Below are 18,755 nucleotides of genomic sequence, written 5' to 3'. Positions count from 1 at the left end.
CAATACATGCTCTTCTACTAATAACATTAGAACTTCTAAAAATGTTAATGTAGAAACTATTAAACCCCCTGTTGTTCTGAATAACATGCCTACTATTCCTTTAGTTGATATGTGCCATAAACCTTGTGGTGTTGATAATTGCATGTTGTGTGCGTTTAATGTAATGTCTGCTTATTTTAAAAGTATGCATGCTAACAAAGAAAACACAACACCTAGAAAGCACATGAATAGTAAGTTTGCAAAAACCAAGACTGCCGGTCCTTCTCCTATCAAGAAGGATACTTATGTTCCCAAGCCTAAACCTAAAGTGTTCAAGGCTGTGTGTAGGAAAGTAAGTACAGTCAAGGTGGATGCTGATGTTATTCGAACAGGATCTATTGTCAAAGCTGACAAAGGTCAATTCTTTAAGTATGCCGGGCCCAATCAAGTTTGGGTTCCGAAGAAGGTTTAATTCGTTTGATATGTGCAGGGAGCCAAACAAGGTTGAAAAGGTTGTATGGATCCTCGATAGTGGATCTTCTAGACATATGATCGGTGATAGAGCCCTGCTATCAAATGTGATTGAGAGAGCTGGCCCAATTGTCACCTTTGGAGATAACAGCAAAGGTCGTACTACGGGATATGGCAATTTATTTGCTGGAAATGTTATCATTGAAAAAGTTTCTTTGGTTGAAGGACTCAAGCACAATCTTCTGTGACAAGGGATTCGAAGTAAACTTTGTCAAGGAGAAGTATTTGATATCTCACACTAAAGATGACCGTCTTGCTCCCTGTGGAGTAAGAAAAGCTAACTTATACTTAGCTGATCTCAATTCAGGTGCCAATGATGAAGATAATTGTTTCTATTCAAAGGCTTCACCTGAAGATAGTTGGCTATGGCATAAGAAGCTGTCTCACCTTAATTTTAAAATTGTAAACTCTTTGGTCAAGAGGGATTTGGTGAGAAGACTGCCTCCTTTGGAATTCACTCTACAAGGACTTTGTGAGGCATGTCAGAATGGGAAGGCTAAGATAGCATCATACAAAGGCACAGACACCAGTAACATTACTGAACCACTTCAACTATTACATGTGGATTTATTTGGTCCGGTCAATGTGATATCTTTATCAAGAAAGAGATATGCCTTGGTGATTGTTGATGACTTCTCTAAGTTCACATGAGTTTTATTCTTACATTCTAAGGATGAAACTCCTCAATTGGTAATTGATCTTATCAAGGAGATCGAGTTGGATTCGAATGATAAACTTCGTGTCAGAGCAATAAGGTGCAATAATAGAATAGAGTTTAAGAATGAAACTCTTAACATATTTTGCTCCGACAAGGGATAACAAGACAATATTCAGCGCCAGGGACTCCGCAACAGAATGGAGTGGTAGAAAGGAAGAATCGTACCTTGATTAAAACTGCAAGGACAATGCTAAGCAAATCAAGGTTGCTCATCTACTTTTGGGCTGAAGCTGTGAATACTTCTTGTTATACTCAAAATCGAACTCTGATCAACAAGGAACACATGAAAACTCCTTATGAGCGTATGAACGGAAAGAAACCAACGGTCAAGTACTTTCATGTATTTGAGATGTGCTTAAGGATGGCAATGAACATCGTGGCAAGTTTGAACCCAAAGCACTTTAAGCAATTATTTGTTGGTTATTCTCATCAAGCATATAAGGTGTTTATCATTGATAAATTACAAGTCAAGGAAAGTGTCAACGTTACTTTTGATGACACTAAACTCCCAAGTATCCAATTTGAAGATCCATCTGAGTCACTAAAGTTTGATAATTATCCCGACTCAGACTCGGATGATGACGATGAATAACCTGATGCTGCAACTAGGAATGAGCCTAACAATGCTGATATTGATCCAGGTATTGGTGGAGAAAACAATGGAAACACTGTGGACTCTACTAATGCTAGTGGTGGATCATCTAGTCAACCTGGCAGCAACTCAGGGGGAGATGGTGGATCAACTGGTCAAACACAGCATCACAATGATAATTCTGGCGAATCATCAAGATTATATCTTCCAAGGGAGATGATCTGGAGTAGAGATCATCCCTTTGAACTAATCATTGATGATCCAGATGTTGGTGTTTAGACTAGGAGTGCAACTCAGAATGAATGTCTATATTTGGGTTTTCTATATCAGGAAAAACCGAAGAAAATTGAAGATGCACTAGCCGATCCGGAATGGGTTCTTTCCATGCAAGAAGAGCTCAATCATTTCGAGAGACAAGAAGTCTGGGCCATGGTTCCAAGAACAAAGATAAAGTCTGTTATTGGAATTAGATGGGTCTACCAGAATAAGCTTGATGGTGATGGCATTGTTGTACGGAACAAAGCCAGACTGGTTGCTAAAGGTTACTCCCAAGAAGAGGGAATTGATTATGATGAAACCTACGCTCCAGTTGCTCGTCTTGAAACCATTAGAATATTTCTTGCATTTGTTGCACATTCCAACTTTAAATTCTATCAGATGGATGTGAAAAGTGCATTTCTGAATGAAAAGCTTGAAGAAGAAGTATATCTAGAACAACCCCTGGCTTTTAAAATCTAGATTTTGCTAATTTTGCATACTTCTTGTTTAAAGCTGTTTATGGCCTCAAGCAGTCGCCAAGAACCTGGTATGACACACTCTCTGAGTTTTTAATTGGAAACAATTTCATTAGTGGTGTCATAGACAAAACTCTCTTTCACAAATTGCATGATAATAATATGATATTTGTTCAAGTATATGTTGATAATATTATATTATGTTCTACTAACGATAACTTGTGCAAGAGATTTGCTAAGTTAATGCAGAGTAACTATGAGATGAGTATGATGGGTGAACTGTCATTCTTTCTTGGTCTTCAAGTAAGTCATAAAGATGATGGGATCTTCATTTGTCAATAAAAATATGTCAGAGATCTTCTGAAGAAATAATATCTAGAAGACTCTTCACCGGCAAAGACACCCATGACCACTGCCACTAAGCTTGAACAGGACAAATCTGGTAAGAAAGTTGATATTTCAAGCATTAGAGGTATGATTGGCTCATTACTCTATCTCACTGCTAGTAAACCTGATATAATGTTTGCAACATGTTTATGTGCATGGTTCCAGAGTGATGCTAAAAAGTCACATCTTATAACTGTTGAAAGATTTTTAGATATCTTAAGGGCATACCAAATTTAGGTATCTGGTACCTTAATAACACTGGTTTTGACCTAACAGGCTATACAGATTCTGATTATGCAGGATGCAGGATTGATAGGAAAAGCACTTCTGGAAGCTGTCAGTTTCTAGGACGACAGTTGGTTTCCTGGTACAGCATGAAACAACACTCAGTATCTACCTCGACAACGGAAGCAGAATATATTGCGGCATGTAGCTGTTGTGCTCAGATCTTATGGATTAGGAATCAGCTTAATGACTATGGACTTGTATTAAACAAAATTCCCTATATTTTGTGATGATACAAGTGCGATAGCCATTTCCAACAATCTTGTTCAACATTCACGAACTAAGCACATAATATCAGGTATCATTTTATTAGAAAACATGTCATGAATGGAACTGTGGTGCTAATTTTTGTACCATCAGCTAATCAGATTGCTGACATCTTCACTAAACCACTTGATAAATCCACTTTCTCAAGATTGGTTTGTGAACTTGGCATGTTAAACATGACATGAGCTCTTGTAAATAGTTTTTATGTTTAATTCCATTTTAATTTTGTTGCATGCTTGTAAATTATTTCTTATTGGTATCCATGTTGTGAATACTAATATTGTGAATATTTCTGTGGTTGGTACATATTTAAGTAATTGACGGTTGCAATAACTTTGTCGTCCATATCAGGGATAGACATTGGAATTGCAGGTTCTTTATTGAACCAAGTGCCTTCATAGGCATCCGAGGGAAACTTGGACACGTTGCCATCTAAAACGTCCTTGTCTACCCTCCCGGAAGGAACATTTCCAGATCCCCAACGGGATCTTTCACCCTTGTAGGTGAAAGGCAATCTACTCTGGTAGAGGATTCTTCTAAGGATCAAGTGCCTTAACAGGTATCTGAGGGAAACATAGGTTTCATGCCATTTAAAGGCCTAATGTCTACCCTCCCAGAATCAAACTCTGGATCCTTTAAAGGATTTACTACTCTCTGAAAGTAGTAGGCAACTTGTGGACTATGACTTGGATTTATCCGACGAGTCTATGAGGACCGGGAATTACGAACTCCCATTGCACCACCAATGACCTTCCATGAGGAGGCTAAGGTGATCTTAATTGCAGGTACATCACACCATCTATGGAAGCTCAGGATTTGTGTGGAGTGAAACACTTACAGAACTTGTGAGTGACACCTTTACCAATAAACTGAGAGATATTTTGAGTGTCGAGTGATACACCTGCAGAATGTTTTTGTGAGACACCCACTGTTTACCAAATTTAAACCTTATTGTTCAAAATTGGTATCTATAATGTTTTATCTAAGTGGATGCTTACTGTGGTTACTTTTCTACTGGATGCACCTTCTACGAAGCCCTGTCTTCTTCATACTGGATTCTGTCATTCAATGTTTTATCTAATCAGTTGGTATCATTATTGATAACAATTGAGGATTCCTCAACTAAGGGGGAGAATGTTCAATGATGTTAAAGGGGAGAATGTTCTGAGTGAATATTCTATGATCCATGCTCTAAGGGGAAGAATGTTCTATGCCTCACTTAGGGGGAGTGCAGAGTCACATAGGGGAAGAATAATATTGCCAGAACCCATGGAAGGAAAATATCAATGTTCTGATCTATCATCTAAGGGGGAGAATATTATGAACATATGAGGGAGAAGATTGAGGGAGAATTACATGTTATATCTTGGAAGGAAATTGCAAGGCCTCTAGAGAGGTTGAAAGGTCTTGAATGATTGAAAGGCATTCTAGAAGAAGTAGCTGTCCGAAGAAAAATAGAGACTGGTACAATGTTATATGTATTACCAGAAACCATCTACTATGCATTTTAATGTTTTATGTTTCTCTTATCAATTGGGATTGTTTCCTAATAGGTTGAGTTGGTATTAATGTTTATTGAGTCATAGAAAGTTGTTAGTTGTTGTTAGTTGAGTTATCCTCATCTGAATTTGTGTGTTAGTGTCTAACAAACAAATAGGGGGAGATTGAAAGGCCTTATTCAAAGGTATATGTCTAATCCTATTTTGTACAACCAGTGATAACTCAACTAGTGTCTGATAACCACTCAACTTGTAACTCAACCTGGATTAGTCTCTGATAAGTTATGATAGTAGATAGTAGATAGTTTAGTTGGAATCAGTTCAAGAAAGTCTAGTAAATACAAGAATCAGAATGTCAGAAGAATTCCAAGATTTCTGTTGCAAGCCACTGGAAGAAGTTCATTCCATATGATCAAGCCTCAGTGTCAAATAAACTGTGTAGCAGTTCAAGGAGTTCGGAAGGTATGAAGATTCAAGTATTTATTTCATCAGAGATTCCATATGTGTACTGAAATGAAGAAGAACTAGAAGACAAAGATTCGAAGACCCGACCACAGCTCAAATGTTTAATTGATGGAGAATATTCAATTTAGTTAGGCACAGATGAACCAGACAGTACATTTGTGTGTCAGCTATTTATATTGAATATTTAACATCAAAGGAAGGTGGTCGTTCAAGCCGAGTGATAATCAAGATGAAGGCTCAAGACATTTGCTTTCTGGAATATAGAGTTTTTAATTAATTCTTTGTTAAATAATTAATCTCTATTAATTTATTTAGTTGTTAAATTAATTCAATTAGAATTAATTTGAAAATTAAGTTTATTAATAAGTTAATTGATTTAGAATTAATTTACAAAAAGAAAGCAAAAGAAAGAAGGCCAAAAGGAAGGACAAGGAGACCGCCGCCCAGACCTGTCTAGCTATGGGAAAAAGAATTATCACCAACGCAATGGAGTGTGATATATTCTTAATGCTGGAAACCCGGTTGGAATTGATTTATATTTTTCAAAGCAAAAGGGATCCGGTTCCAGACCCACAGGAGACCGAATCTTAGACTTGTCTGACTATGAGGAAAAAGAATTATCACCAACGCTATGGAAAGTGATATAATCTTAAAGCTGGAACCCCGGATGGAATTAAAATATTATTTGCAAGGCAAAAGGAGTCCGGTTCCTGGCCCTCTAGAGACCGCAGCTTGGACCGTAAAGATTTATTTATATTAATAAATATTTTAATTAATTAGAAAATTATATTTATAAATGTCTAATAATATTAGATATTTATTTATATAATTTCTGGATTAAATTAAATATTTATTAATTAAAGATTATAAGCTGTGCGGGATTAAAAGCATTTCTAAGGAGCTGGCTATAATAAGACGAGATAGACTAAAAGACGGAAGTTAATAAACTTCAGCGTGTTCACCTGATCTAGTTTGTCTTGCCGAATGGATTAATGTTGCAGCAAGACAATTCAAATGAATTGTCTTGCCGAAGTTATCACCTCTGCCAAGACAATTGGTTTGTCTTGCCGAGAGTTTCTTCTCTGCCAAGACAATCCTTTTGTCTTGCCGAATGCTTGAAGGTGTGCAAGACAATCCTGAATTGTCTTGCCGATTCTAGTGATTGTCTTACCTTGTGACAGATTGTCATACCTTCCCTCCAATTGTCTTTCTGGCGAGTTTAAAGCTTGGTAGACAATCTGTGATTGTCTTTCCTTGCCCCTTATTGTCTTGCCCAAGCCTAGATTGTCTTACCCTTCTTGTAATTGTCTTTGCTAGCTTGTAATTGTCTTGTCTAGTGATTGTCTTGCATGTACAAAGCTTTGCCTATAAATATGGCTTAGTTTCTTCATTTGAAAGTGTTCATTCTCTTTGATTTCAAAGCATTGTTAAGCTTTCAAGTTGTTCGTAACTTGCTTGTTATATCCACAGTTTTCTGTGCTTTGATCACTCGATTGTTTTAATCCCTAAATTAGAATACTTCCTGTCAAATTTATTCTAAAATATTTAGTGGACATTAAAACTGAACCCTTATTAATTTAATAACAACTTTCAAGTTTAAATTACTTTTTACTTGAACCTTGTTTATTTAATTAATTAAAATCTGATTATCCAGTTATATTTAAATCAGATTTATTCCGCATGAATTTTGTGACGATTGTATTCAACCCCCCCTTCTACAATCGTATCGGGACCTAACAGTTTCATAATTAAGACATTCGGTGATTGCCTTTGGATATCTTGAGCACCATGTAGACAATGCATTGCAAACCAACCACGCATACACAGTGGCGGTGGCGAGACCATGCTGACCAGCCCCTTTTGAAGAAATTGGAAATTTATGTTGTTGATATTAACTGATAGAATCTTATGTGTGACAAAGTTGTCAGGCAGGAAGTATCTCTCTCACTCTGCTTAACACAAGGCGAGTGTTTTAATCTTATCAAAGATCAGGTGCGTGACTGTATTTAATTATCACAAACAAATGTTGGCAGAGTATTCAGAAACCTGAAAATCAAGGTCAGTTGAAAGCGCATTAAAGGCCAACTCAAGCTCAGCGAGCGCAAACATTACAGTTTCTGGCACATACTTCCCTCTGATATGGAAGAGGCTCTGATCGACAATGCAGACCGTACCATGAATAGCCAATATTTGCTATGGGTAGGTTGAGGTGCAGAGTAAGGGGTTTGCATTATTTGCATGCTAGGTATGTGGAGGAGAATACCATATTCAAATAGTACTTTGAAAGGGTAACCAATATTGATAACTCCAGATCCCGTTCCGGTGGCTCCTCCGCCGTGCACTGGTGTCTTGCGGTGTAGCTGCTGGTGGGTGTCTGCAAAACAACACCGGAGGGGGGTTTGGGCCCCGCGGCACCTCCGGCGTGAGAATGAGTGCAGGTATCGGAATATAGGAACAGGAAATAAGCTATCTATATGTGGTGGGTGAAGGTGTATGTGTGGTGGTTGCTGGTGGCTGGTGGCTGAGAGTGTTTGAATATATGCTGAGTGTAAGTGTGTGTGAGAATGAGTGTAAAAAGAGAGTCACCCTTGAACTCCTGATCTTGGTCCTATTTATAGGCCAAGGATTAGGGTTCAAGGGTGCGTACCTGGATCCTGGTCCTACACGTGTAGGGGTTTGATCCCCTACACGTGTCCAGGTGTCAGCGTAGGAGTAGTATTTTGGAATGTTCCTTGGCTTGTCTCTATCGCCAGTAGTTGACCGTTATGTTTGTCTTTATCGTGTCAGTCTGCGCCTTGTGCAGCAAGTGTCGGCTGATACCTATGTGAACCCTGGTCGAGGAGGGTGCTCGGGTAATGCCCGGGTTCGGGATCCTACCCGGGTGGTGTATCCGGGTTAGGGTTGATAGGTTGTGCTTTCCGGGGACCATGGTCCTCATGTGGGCCCGAGTTTGGACAACCCGGGTAACTCCACATCATTTGCCCCCCACTCCCTTATATAGATTCTCTATGTGAGGGAGTAGAGTGGAGTTTTTGCTTTGTTTCCCCGATCGAGTGGACCCGGATAAGGGTGGAGGTTTATTCTTGCCCCCCGGCCTTGATTGATCCGGGTAGATATAGGAGTTTATGTTTGCTCTTCTATTCGGGTAGATCCGGGTGAGGGTGGAAGCTAGTGGAGGGACCCAGGTCGGGTGAATCTTGCTGTATTTCTGTACCCCTGTATTCGTGGACCCGGGTGGGGGAATCGTCCTGGTTGAGGGATGGTGAAACGGTTGAGGTGTGTAGAATTTGAACGGGTTGAGTGTCTCGGAAGTTGCACCGACGCGTCTTTTGAGGAGGGGTAATAATAAACGGCTGTAATAATTGCTATACGGCCAATGGGAGGTTGCCACGTGGTTTATCAGTATGGCTATAAATATAGCTTCCCCTCCCACTCCTTTATTTTTCATTTTCGCTTTCGTCTTTTTTCTCTCCATTGTTTCAAAAATCGCTGTGGGTGCTTCTTGTGGCTTGTACGAGTTCGAGTGTGGTGGTTGCTTCTGCTTCGTTCTCGCGACTTTGATTTCGGTAAGCGTGCTTCCTCTTTTCATCCTTTTACCGTTTTTACTCCAAATAGATGCCATGCTTTGATTTTGCGGGTTTGTACAACTGTTTGCCGTAGCTCTGATCTTTGGTTTATCGTGTTTTGACTCGTTGTGCTTTAGTTTGGGGAAGTTTGTGAGTCTTTTGTGGTTTGTGGTTTCGATTTAAGACAGTTTGATGTTTGCATTTTTGGTTTGGGGTTTCGATCTTTTGAGAATCTGCATTTCGGTTTAAGGCTTTTGGTTGAATGTTCTTGCGTGTGTATGCGTGTATATATGTGTGTATAGGAGGGTTTTTGGTTTTGATTTTTGTTTTTGATTTGAAGTAATGAAGGAACTGTTTGTGGCTTTTGAGTTTTCGGGGCCTTGAACTGGACCCGGGTAGGACAGGTATGCCCGGGTTGGGTAGTTTCAGGAGATGGTTGTTTTAGGTTTAGGTGTTTGGTAGATGGTGTATATAATTGCGAAGGGGAGGGTCTCCGACCCGGGTACGTATATTAGGTCCGGGTAGGGATTTTGGGTGTTTTGTTTTGTACTTGGGAAAACGTTTTTGTGCTGTAGTATGTATATAGAACCCGGGTGTCCTTTTAGTATATAGTACTCTTCTCCCACGTAAATTTGAAGAAAGAGAGGGCCCGGGTAGGCTTGTAGGATATGGTGTATGTGTCTTAATGGTGAGCCCGGGTAGATGTGTTGATATTCTTGTAGCTTCCCGACTTGTGAGGATTTTTACGCCGCTGTAACATATATCGGATCCGGTCGTGTTTCTACTATATAGTATTCTCTTCCCGCGTAATTCTGGAAAAGGAGCGGCCCCGGGTAGGTTTGTAAGATGTTTGCAGTGTAAGATGGACCCGGGTAGCTCTTTATGGTGTGCTTGTTTTTTGTTTTCTCTTTGGTATGTTCTTCACATAGGATTAGGATGGGATCCGGACCTAAATAAAACTTGTCACAATGTGTGAATTCTAAAGACTGACCCGGATTGCTTCTTTATTTAGGTCTATGGTCCGGATCCCTAGGCGGCCAGGGAGAGAATTTGTTGCCTATTCAGCTGTGCCCGAGGAGTTTTCCAGTGATACGGAGTGTGACGAAGTTCATTCCCTTGCTAGACGGGCCCGGGTTAAGATGGCGGAGAGAGAGGTTTCGTCTTCTGGGGTGGTGTCTGCTCGGCAAGATGTTAAAGCCACGGTTGGGAGGCAGGTGATTATGTCTCCGGAGGGGGTCTGGTGTGATTCTAAGTCTTATTTTATCAACAAGGCCCCTCTGGTCGAAGAGAAGGGTTTTTACGCCAATATGGCCGGGTTCTATAGACGCAAGCATCCGGGTGGGCCTTTAGGGCCTTATGACGAGGCTGAGTTTGATGAGAGGTTTCGTAAGCTTCCCGGGATCCGGGCTCCTTATCCAGTCAGGAGCCATATTAAGGAGTTGGCCCCAGACGTTGCGGACCGGATGATCCGGGCTGCTTTCCAGCTGCCTCCTGAGGTAGAGTGGCGGTGGCCTGAACCCGGGGAGAAAATCTACCACCGTCCGACTGATGGTTTCATCCCTGTGTGGTTGGAGCATCTTAGATCCGGGTGGAATCCAAGGTGGCACATTTTTTTCAAGCACTTGTGCAAATATGAGTTTAAAGTCTCTCCTATGCAGCTTACCCCGAATGCAATTAAATGGATGACCTGGTTCTTATGGTCATGTAATAAGATGAATTATTACCCGACCCTGAAGCTGTTCCATATGTTGTTCCAGTTCAAAAAGTCCGGGGTGAAGCCTTTGTACGAGTTGCGCTTCCGCTCGAGGGAGTGTGGTTTAGGGTCCGGGTTCATCAGCCCGGTTAGTCATCTGAGCTCGCTGAAACACTGGAATGGTGAAGTTCTCATGCTCAAAGGTCTGGATCTGGCATTTATGCCATATATAGTTACGGACGATAAACAGGTTAGAACGGATTTCGGTGCTCCGGGTGCGGAGGGGGAGTTCCGGGATCAGCTGGCTGAGTTTTGTGCTTGCATCGGGTTCCAATTGACCCGGGACACATTTATGCAGCATGATAAGCTGCACGAGGGTGGCTGTGAGTCGTATTCTTTTATTTATCCTTGGTTTTGCTTTCGTAGTGTCTTGTCCGGGTCTTCCCGTTTATAGTTTGCATATTCCCTTAGATTTTGTATCTTTGTTATTTGCTTTTGACCCGGGTTCTCTTCCTTTTGACAGGTCTCCCTTATTTTGACCCGGATCTCTGGAGGATCATGTCTGCTAAAGATTCTTTTGCTGCTGCGCTTCGGAACTTGGGAGGTGTTCATGTCCCCCCAAAACCCCAGCCGAAGAAGAAATCGGGGAAGAAAGGGGAGTCCGGGTCCTCCCGCCAGGGGACGAAGGGGACTGGGCAGTCCAGTGCTACCCCGGATGCTACTCCGGATCCCAAGCTGCGGATAGAGGATCCGGAGTTGGTTGCTGATACTGAGGAGGTGGAGAGCCCGGTCCTCGAACCAAAGAAGAAGAGGAAGAAAACTGGCTCTTCTCAGAAGCAAATCATTGACATGACGGTGGAGGACCCGGGTAGGTCGGCTATAGAGGTGGTGGATCTGGGAGTTGAACTGGGTGGTGGTTCCCGGCCGGGATCCAAGTTTGGTAAGTATCCGGTCAAGAAGGTTATCGGGTTGATGTCCGAACTCCCTTCCGACCAGGATTGGGAGATGATGGAAGATCAGGGGCTTGCTGAAAATTTCAAGGAAATTGGGAACCTGTGGGGTCAGGTATTTTTCTAACCCGGGTTCAACTTCTTTTTGTATTTTGCTTTGTTTTGCTTGTTTTTATAATTCTGGTTTTGTTGATCCTGGTCTAATGTTTCTCTGTCAGCTTGGTGGTCGCTTGGCCGGGTTTAATACTCATGCTCTGGCTGACTTGAAGAAGGAAAGGGATCTTTCCGTAAGTAGCCTTGCTCGGGTTACCAAGCTAGAAAAGGATCTCGATGTGGAAAGATCAGCCCGGGAGGCTTTAGAGGCCGGGATGTCTTCTAAGATCAAGGAGGCCGAGGTCCGGAAAGAAGCTGAGCTGGGTCAGAAGATCAAGGATGCTGAGACCCGGGCTGACATTGCTGAGAAGAAGGTCACCGGACTGGAGAAGGAGGTGGCTGATCTGAAGAAGCTCTTGGAAGGGAAAGAGGAGCCGGAGAAGGTCATTGCGGAGTTCCAGAAGTCCACTGCTTATGCGGATGCCTTGGCCGCTGCTGGAGCTCTTGAGGTTGTCCGGTGTTGGCATGTTGCCGAGCGGCACATCAAAACTGACCCGGAGGCTTCATTGCAGAGCTTTATAGAGCTCTATCTGGCTGCTAAGGATGAAATCAAGGCTGGGAAAGGAGAACCGGATCCTTACGAAGGCCCCTCTCCTAGCTTTCTTCCTCCTGCCAATCCGGGTGTTGATGTTGATCCGGGTTCTTCTTCTGCTGGTTCTGAACCGGTTGATGAGACTCCTGCTGACGAGACCCGGGATAATGAGACTCCTGCTGCCTGATCTCCTTCTCTTTCTAGTTTGTTCATATTTGACTTAAGAACAATGTTTTTGTAAGACTAAACACGCTTGATCTGGATGTTTGATATGGTCTGGATTTGGATGTTTGTCCGGGGTCTGTGTTGACCCGGGCTTGTGGATATTTGTCCTCTGTTGCTTTTATCGAATATTTCCGTCATCTTTGCCTGTGAATGCTTTTTGTATATTTCTTTCTCATGTTTGATTGTTTTAGAATAATTTTGTACTTAGGAAATTTTTCCAAGTAGAGACGGTACAGGTGGATCCAGGCAACGCCTGCCCGGGTCGATTGCTTCTAACTGCTTTGTGTTTAGAGATTTTTCTAAGTAAAATGAACAGGTGGATCCGGGCAACGTGTACCCGGGTATGATTGCTCAAATAGCTTTTATACTTAGAAATTTCTTCAACGAAACAGGTGGATCCGGGCAACGTGTACCCGGATATGGTTGCTCAAATAGCTTTTAGAAATTTCTTGAACGAAACAGGTGGATCCGGGTAATGTGTACCTGGGTCTGATTGCTTAGATAGCTTTTATTCTTAGAAATTTTCCAAGTTGAACGAAATAGATGGACCCGGGTAGATCTTTCCCGGGGTGGTTGCTTACACAATGTTGTACTTAGAAACTTCTTTAAATCAGAATGAACAAGTGGACCCGGGCGACATCTACCCGGGTTGATTGTTTTAGGATAGTTTTGTACTTGGAAATTTTTCTAAGTAAATGGTTGCTTGGATCGATCTGGGTAGATACTGCCTGGATTGTATGCTTTCTTAGCTTTTATACTTAGAAATTTTCCAATTTAGATGATTGCATGGATGGTCCCGGGTAGATCTTTCCCGGGTTGGTTGTTTTCTTTAGCTTTTATACTTAGAAATTTTCCAAGTTAGATGATTGCATGGATGGACCCGGGTAGATACTGCCCGGATTGTATGCTTTCTTAGCTTTTATACTTAGAAATTTTCCAAGTTAGATGATTGCATGGATGGACCCGGGTAGATCCTTCCCGGGTTGGTTGTTTTCTTTAGCTTTTATACTTAGAAATTTTCCAAGTTAGATGATTGCATGGATGGACCCGGGTAGATACTGCCCGGATTGTATGCTTTCTTAGCTTTTATACTTAGAAATTTTCCAAGTTAGATGATTGCATGGATGGTCCCGGGTAGATCCTTCCCGGGTTGGTTGTTGATATTGCTTGGTTGCCTTAGAAATTTTCTAAGTAAATAATAACATAGATTCATCGGCAGCAAAAGACTTCATTGATATTAAATCTATTACACAGCTTTGAGAACGATCAAAAGTACATGATTGCTTTTAGGGATATGTAGCTGTCTTCTAGGATCCTTGTCCTTCTTCCTCATTCTACTGGTAGAATTTCCTTAACCTGAGTCCGTGCCAGGTGTTAGATACTTCTGACCCGTCCATATGCTCCAATTTGTAGGTGCCCGGCCTTAGGACTTCTTTGACTTTGTAAGGGCCTTCCCACTTAGGCATCAGCTTTCCTGTGTTGGTTGGATCAGAGGCTTCGGTGTCTCGTAGGACCAGGTCTCCTGTTTGAAAATTCCTAACCCGGGATTTTTTGCTGAAGTGATCCCGGGTCTTCTCTTTGTATTTTTCCATCCTTGCGATTGCTTGATCTCGGACCTCGTCTACCAAGTCCAGGTTGACCCGGAGTCCTTCTTCATTCGCGATTTCGTCGAAGTTGATCACTCTGTGGGAAGGTGACCCGACTTCGATTGGGAGCATTGCCTCCGTTCCATAGGCCAATTTGAAGGGAGTTTCTCCGGTGCTTGTCCGAGGACTAGTTCGGTATGACCAGAGGACATGAGGTAGTTCTTCTGGCCACTTGCTCTTGCTTTCTTCAAGCCTTTTCTCAATTCCTCTCAGGAGGATCCGGTTGGTGACCTCTACCTGGCCATTTCCTTGAGGATAGGCGACTGAAGACTTCTTGTGCTTGATGCCTAATTCAGCCAGGTAGCTTTCAAAGTCCGACCCTATGAACTGGGGTCCATTATCTGAGACCAGGACTCTTGGTAGCCCGAACCTCATCAGGATGTTGTCCATGAACCGGATGACATCTTGTTGATTGATCGTCCGCATTGCCTTGGCTTCAACCCACTTGGTCATATAATCAATGGAGACAAGCAAGTATCTGAGGTCTCCTTTATCCCGGGGGAAGGGTCCCATGATGTCTATTCCCCATACAGCAAATGGGATCGGGGATAGAACTGAGGAAGGTAGGACAGGGCTTACCCGGGGCACGTTGCTGAACAGTTGACAGTTCTTGCATCTTTTCACAAATTCCATAGCGTCTTGGTGTATAGTTGGCCAGTAGTAGCCTTGCCGGATGATTTTATATGCCAGGCCTTTTGCCGACATGTGATCTCCACAGATCCCTTCGTGAACTTCTCTCAGACAATATTCGGCCTCCTCCGGACCTATGCATTTCAGGATTGGGGATGAGTAGGTCCGGCGGAAGAGTGTTCCTCCTTCGACAAAAAATTTGGCCGCCTTAGCCTTCAGCCGTTGTGCTTTCCCCTTGTCTTCGGGTAGCTCTCCCTTCTCTATGTAGTTGATCAGGGGAGTCATCCAGGTAGGGTCGTTGTTGATTTTAAAGATTTCTTCCTGCTCTATTGTTGGCTTTTGCAACTCTTCGAAATAGACTGAGCTGTCCAAATCCGCCGAATTTTGGACCAACCTGGAGAGGTTGTCCGCTTCAGCATTTTCTTCTCTATTGACTTGCAAAATTTTGCACCCGGGGATCAGGGTAAGGTAGCTTTTCACCAAGGCTTGATACCTGGTCAGAATCGGGTCTTTGGCGAGGTATTCCCCATTTGTCTGCCTGACCACAATTTGGGAATCACTATAGATGGTGAGGTTTCGGATAGACAGGGTCCGGACTAACTTTAACCCTGCTAGAAGGGCTTCGTATTCCGCTTGGTTGTTGGTTGCTGTGAAACCGAAGGAGATTGCTGTTTTGATGGTGAACCCATCCGGGCTCTTCAGGTATAGCCCGGCCCCTGACCTTTCGGTTGTTGAGGAGCCGTCGACATGGAGTATCCAAGACCCCGGGTTAGACTCTACCGGGGCTCCTCGTTCGGTTTCCATGAGAGTTGTCTGGTTTTCAGGGAAGTTGCATTCCACCACGAAGTCTGCCAGGATCTGGGCTTTGACTGCTGTCCGGGGTAGGAATGTTAGGCTGAACTGGCTAAGTTCGATTGCCCAGTTTACCAGCCTCCCGGAGATGTCTGGCTTGTGGATGATTTTCCTCAAAGGTTGATCTGTGACAATCCTGATTTCTCTTCCTTGAAAGTAGTGTCTGAGTTTCCTGGATGCGGTGATCAGTGCAAATGCAAATTTTTCTAAGTTGGGGTATCTGGTCTCCGCATCTTTAAGGACTTGGCTGACATAATAGACGGGTTTCTGTTGTCCGGCTTCTTCCCTGATCAACGCCGCCCCGACAGCAAGGGGTCCGGCCGACAGGTATAGGTATAGAGGTTCTCCGGGTAAAGCCTTTGTCAGGATCGGAGGCTTGGATAGGTATGTCTTGATTTCTTCAAGGGCTTTTTGACAATTCGGGCTCCACTCCACTGACTTCTGATTTTTTGCCCCTTTTAGCAATTCAAAGAATGGTAGACATCTTTCAGCAAGTTTTGAGACGAACCTTCGAAGAGCTGCTAAGGACCCTGCTAGCTTCTGAACTTCCCTCTGAGTCCGGGGTGGTTGCATTTCTTGGACTGCCTTGATCTTCTCCGGATTGGCCTCGATACCCCGGTTGCTTACCATAAACCCCAGAAATTTTCCAGCCCCTACTCCGAAGGTGCATTTGTCTGGGTTGAGTTTTAGTTTAGTCCTTCTCATGTTCTCAAAGCATTCTCTGAGATCTGAAATGTGACCCGGGATTGATGTGGATTTGGATATGATGTCGTCGACATAGCATTCCAAATTTCTTCCAAGTTGGTCTTTGAAAATTTCATTCATCGCCTTCTGGTAGGTAGACCCGGCGTTCCTTAACCCGAAAGGCATTAGTTTGTAGGCATACACTGCCCGGTGGGTTATGAAGGCTGTTTTGGCTATGTCTGCTGGGTTCATCTTAACCTGGTTGTACCCGGAGAAGGCGTCCATAAAGCTTAACATCAGGTGTCCTGATGTGGCATCGATGAGCTGATCAATGCTTGGTAGAGGATAAGGGTCCTTGGGGCACGCTGCGTTCAGATCCGTGTAGTCGACGCACATCCTCCACTTGCCGTTTGCTTTCTTAACCATGACTACGTTGGCGAGCCATTCCGGGTATTTGATCTCACATATGATATCTGCCTTCATTAACTTGCCAACTTCCTCATCTATTGCCTTCTGCCTCTCCGGGGCGAAATTTCTTCGTTTTTGTTTGACAGGCTTCTTTTTGGGATCGACGTCAAGGCTGTGCATTGCCAATGATTCATCCAACCCGGGCATGTCGTCCGGGCTCCAGGCAAAGACATCTGCATAGCTCCGGAGTAGTTGGATGAGTTCCTCTTTAAAAACAGTATCCAGGCCTTTTCCAATTTTGACTTTCCTTGTCGGGTTGTCTTTTTCGATCAGGACCGACTCGGTCTCGACCGCAGCTTCGACCTTAGATAATTCTTGTGTCGAGATCATTTGCTGGATCCGGGCGTCAGTGTTCTTTTCCACAAAATCTTGAGCTGAGCTCATGGTTGCTTTGTCCAGGACCAGGATTGGTTGCTCCCGGGCTATGACTGCCCGGGTCTAGGTCGATGACCTGGACTTCACCCTTAGGGTTTGTTCTTGAGTATGGTCGATGTTTCTTGTTACTTCTCTGTTTTTGGAAGATGGTAGCCTTTCTCTTGTTGTCCATGTGGGTTTCCGCCATAACTAAGGCTTGGCTGTAACATACCCCGGCTGTTTCCGAATCTCCTTTGACTTCGCCTACCCCGAATGGGGTTGGGAATTTGAATTTCAGGTGCGTGACAGAGGTGATGGCTTCGATTTTGTTTAGACCCGGACGGCCAATGATCACATTGTAAGAGGAAGGAGTGTCTGTAACATAGAATTTGATCATATGGACGACCTGGGTTGGGGCTGTTCCAAAACGAACCGGGAGGTAAAGAGTTCCTAGGACCGGGACGATGCTGTTCCCGAATCCGTATAAGGGGTCCTCCCTGTAGTCGTTCATCCGGATGTTCCCTAGTTGTATTCGGTCCATGGTATGTTTAAACAAGATGTTTGCTGAAGAGCCGTTGTCGACTAGGATCCGTCTGACCTCATTCTCGGCTATATCCAAGGTTACCACCAGAGCCTGATTGTGACCCCGGGTGACACCCTCGAAATCCTTGCTGCTGAAGGAAATGACTTGTTCGGGAAAGGCTTGTATGGACATGACTTCTCGACAGGAGTCCGGGCTGGGAGGAGGGGAACAGGATCCGCCCAGTACTACGTTGACAATGTTCTTTTGTTTTCCCGAACCCTCTCCCTTGTTAACTGTGTTCCGGGCTGGTCTCTCATCCTCGTCATCAGAGATGAGTTTGGGTGTTGTTTCCTTCCGGTAGCGCTTGGACCGGGATCCTTTTGTCAACTTTTCCTCTTCGAGTTGAATCCGGAGGGCGATTTTTTGCTCAAGTTTTTCTTCTTCCTCTTTCCGGATCTGTTCTTTCCTTTCAGCCAAGATTTTCAGCCGGGTTTCCTCACTTTCCTTTTATTTCTTTTTCTTTGCTTTGTCTCCGATCCGGTCAAAGACGGAACCCTGGGATTGACGGCTGTTCCCGGAGTCCTCGGACTCGCCGATGTCCTCAAGTCTGCGGTTGCTTTCCCGGCGATCATGGTACTGCCGGATGGCTTCGGCCAACTCTACATTGGTGAGTTGGGACAGGTGGAGGGTGGTGACCGGGACATCGGTGTACTTGTACTGGTTTGCTTCGATCGTGACCCGTGCATCATTGGGGTTGATTGCTTGGTTCTCGTCTGGGTTCACATGGGTGAAAAGGGGTCCTGAGGCATGATCCTGGTTCGGGTTGTCCTGGTCTGTCTGAGGGTTATCCGGGTTCTGGGGAAGACCCAGGTGGGAGCGTGTCCTTTTTGTCATGGTTTCAAGAACTCACACAGGGTATATGGTTGCTGTTTTGGTGGTAGTGCCCACAAATAGTATAGATAGTGACAGGATGACAAAAATAGTGTGCACAAGTAGTCAACTTACTATTTTCAGAGATACCA

The 18,755-nt window shown here is 43.5% G+C and overlaps 1 protein-coding gene across 1 annotated transcript; it reads right to left on the bottom strand.

Annotated features, from left to right (window-relative positions):
• Nucleotides 1-13,910: 13,910 nt before the first annotated feature.
• LOC108217713 (uncharacterized) lies at nucleotides 13,911-17,240 on the bottom strand. The gene has a single exon (XM_064080091.1). The coding sequence runs from the start codon at nucleotides 17,238-17,240 to the stop codon at nucleotides 13,911-13,913; it is 3,330 nt and encodes a 1,109-aa protein (XP_063936161.1).
• Between the last annotated feature and the right edge of the window lie 1,515 nt (nucleotides 17,241-18,755).

This window comes from Daucus carota, chromosome 6 (assembly GCF_001625215.2).
Source record: "Daucus carota subsp. sativus chromosome 6, DH1 v3.0, whole genome shotgun sequence".
In the NCBI taxonomy this organism is placed as follows: Eukaryota; Viridiplantae; Streptophyta; class Magnoliopsida; order Apiales; family Apiaceae; genus Daucus; species Daucus carota.
The sequence above is the reverse complement of the archived record's forward strand: the minus strand, read 5'-3'. Positions and strand labels throughout refer to the sequence as shown.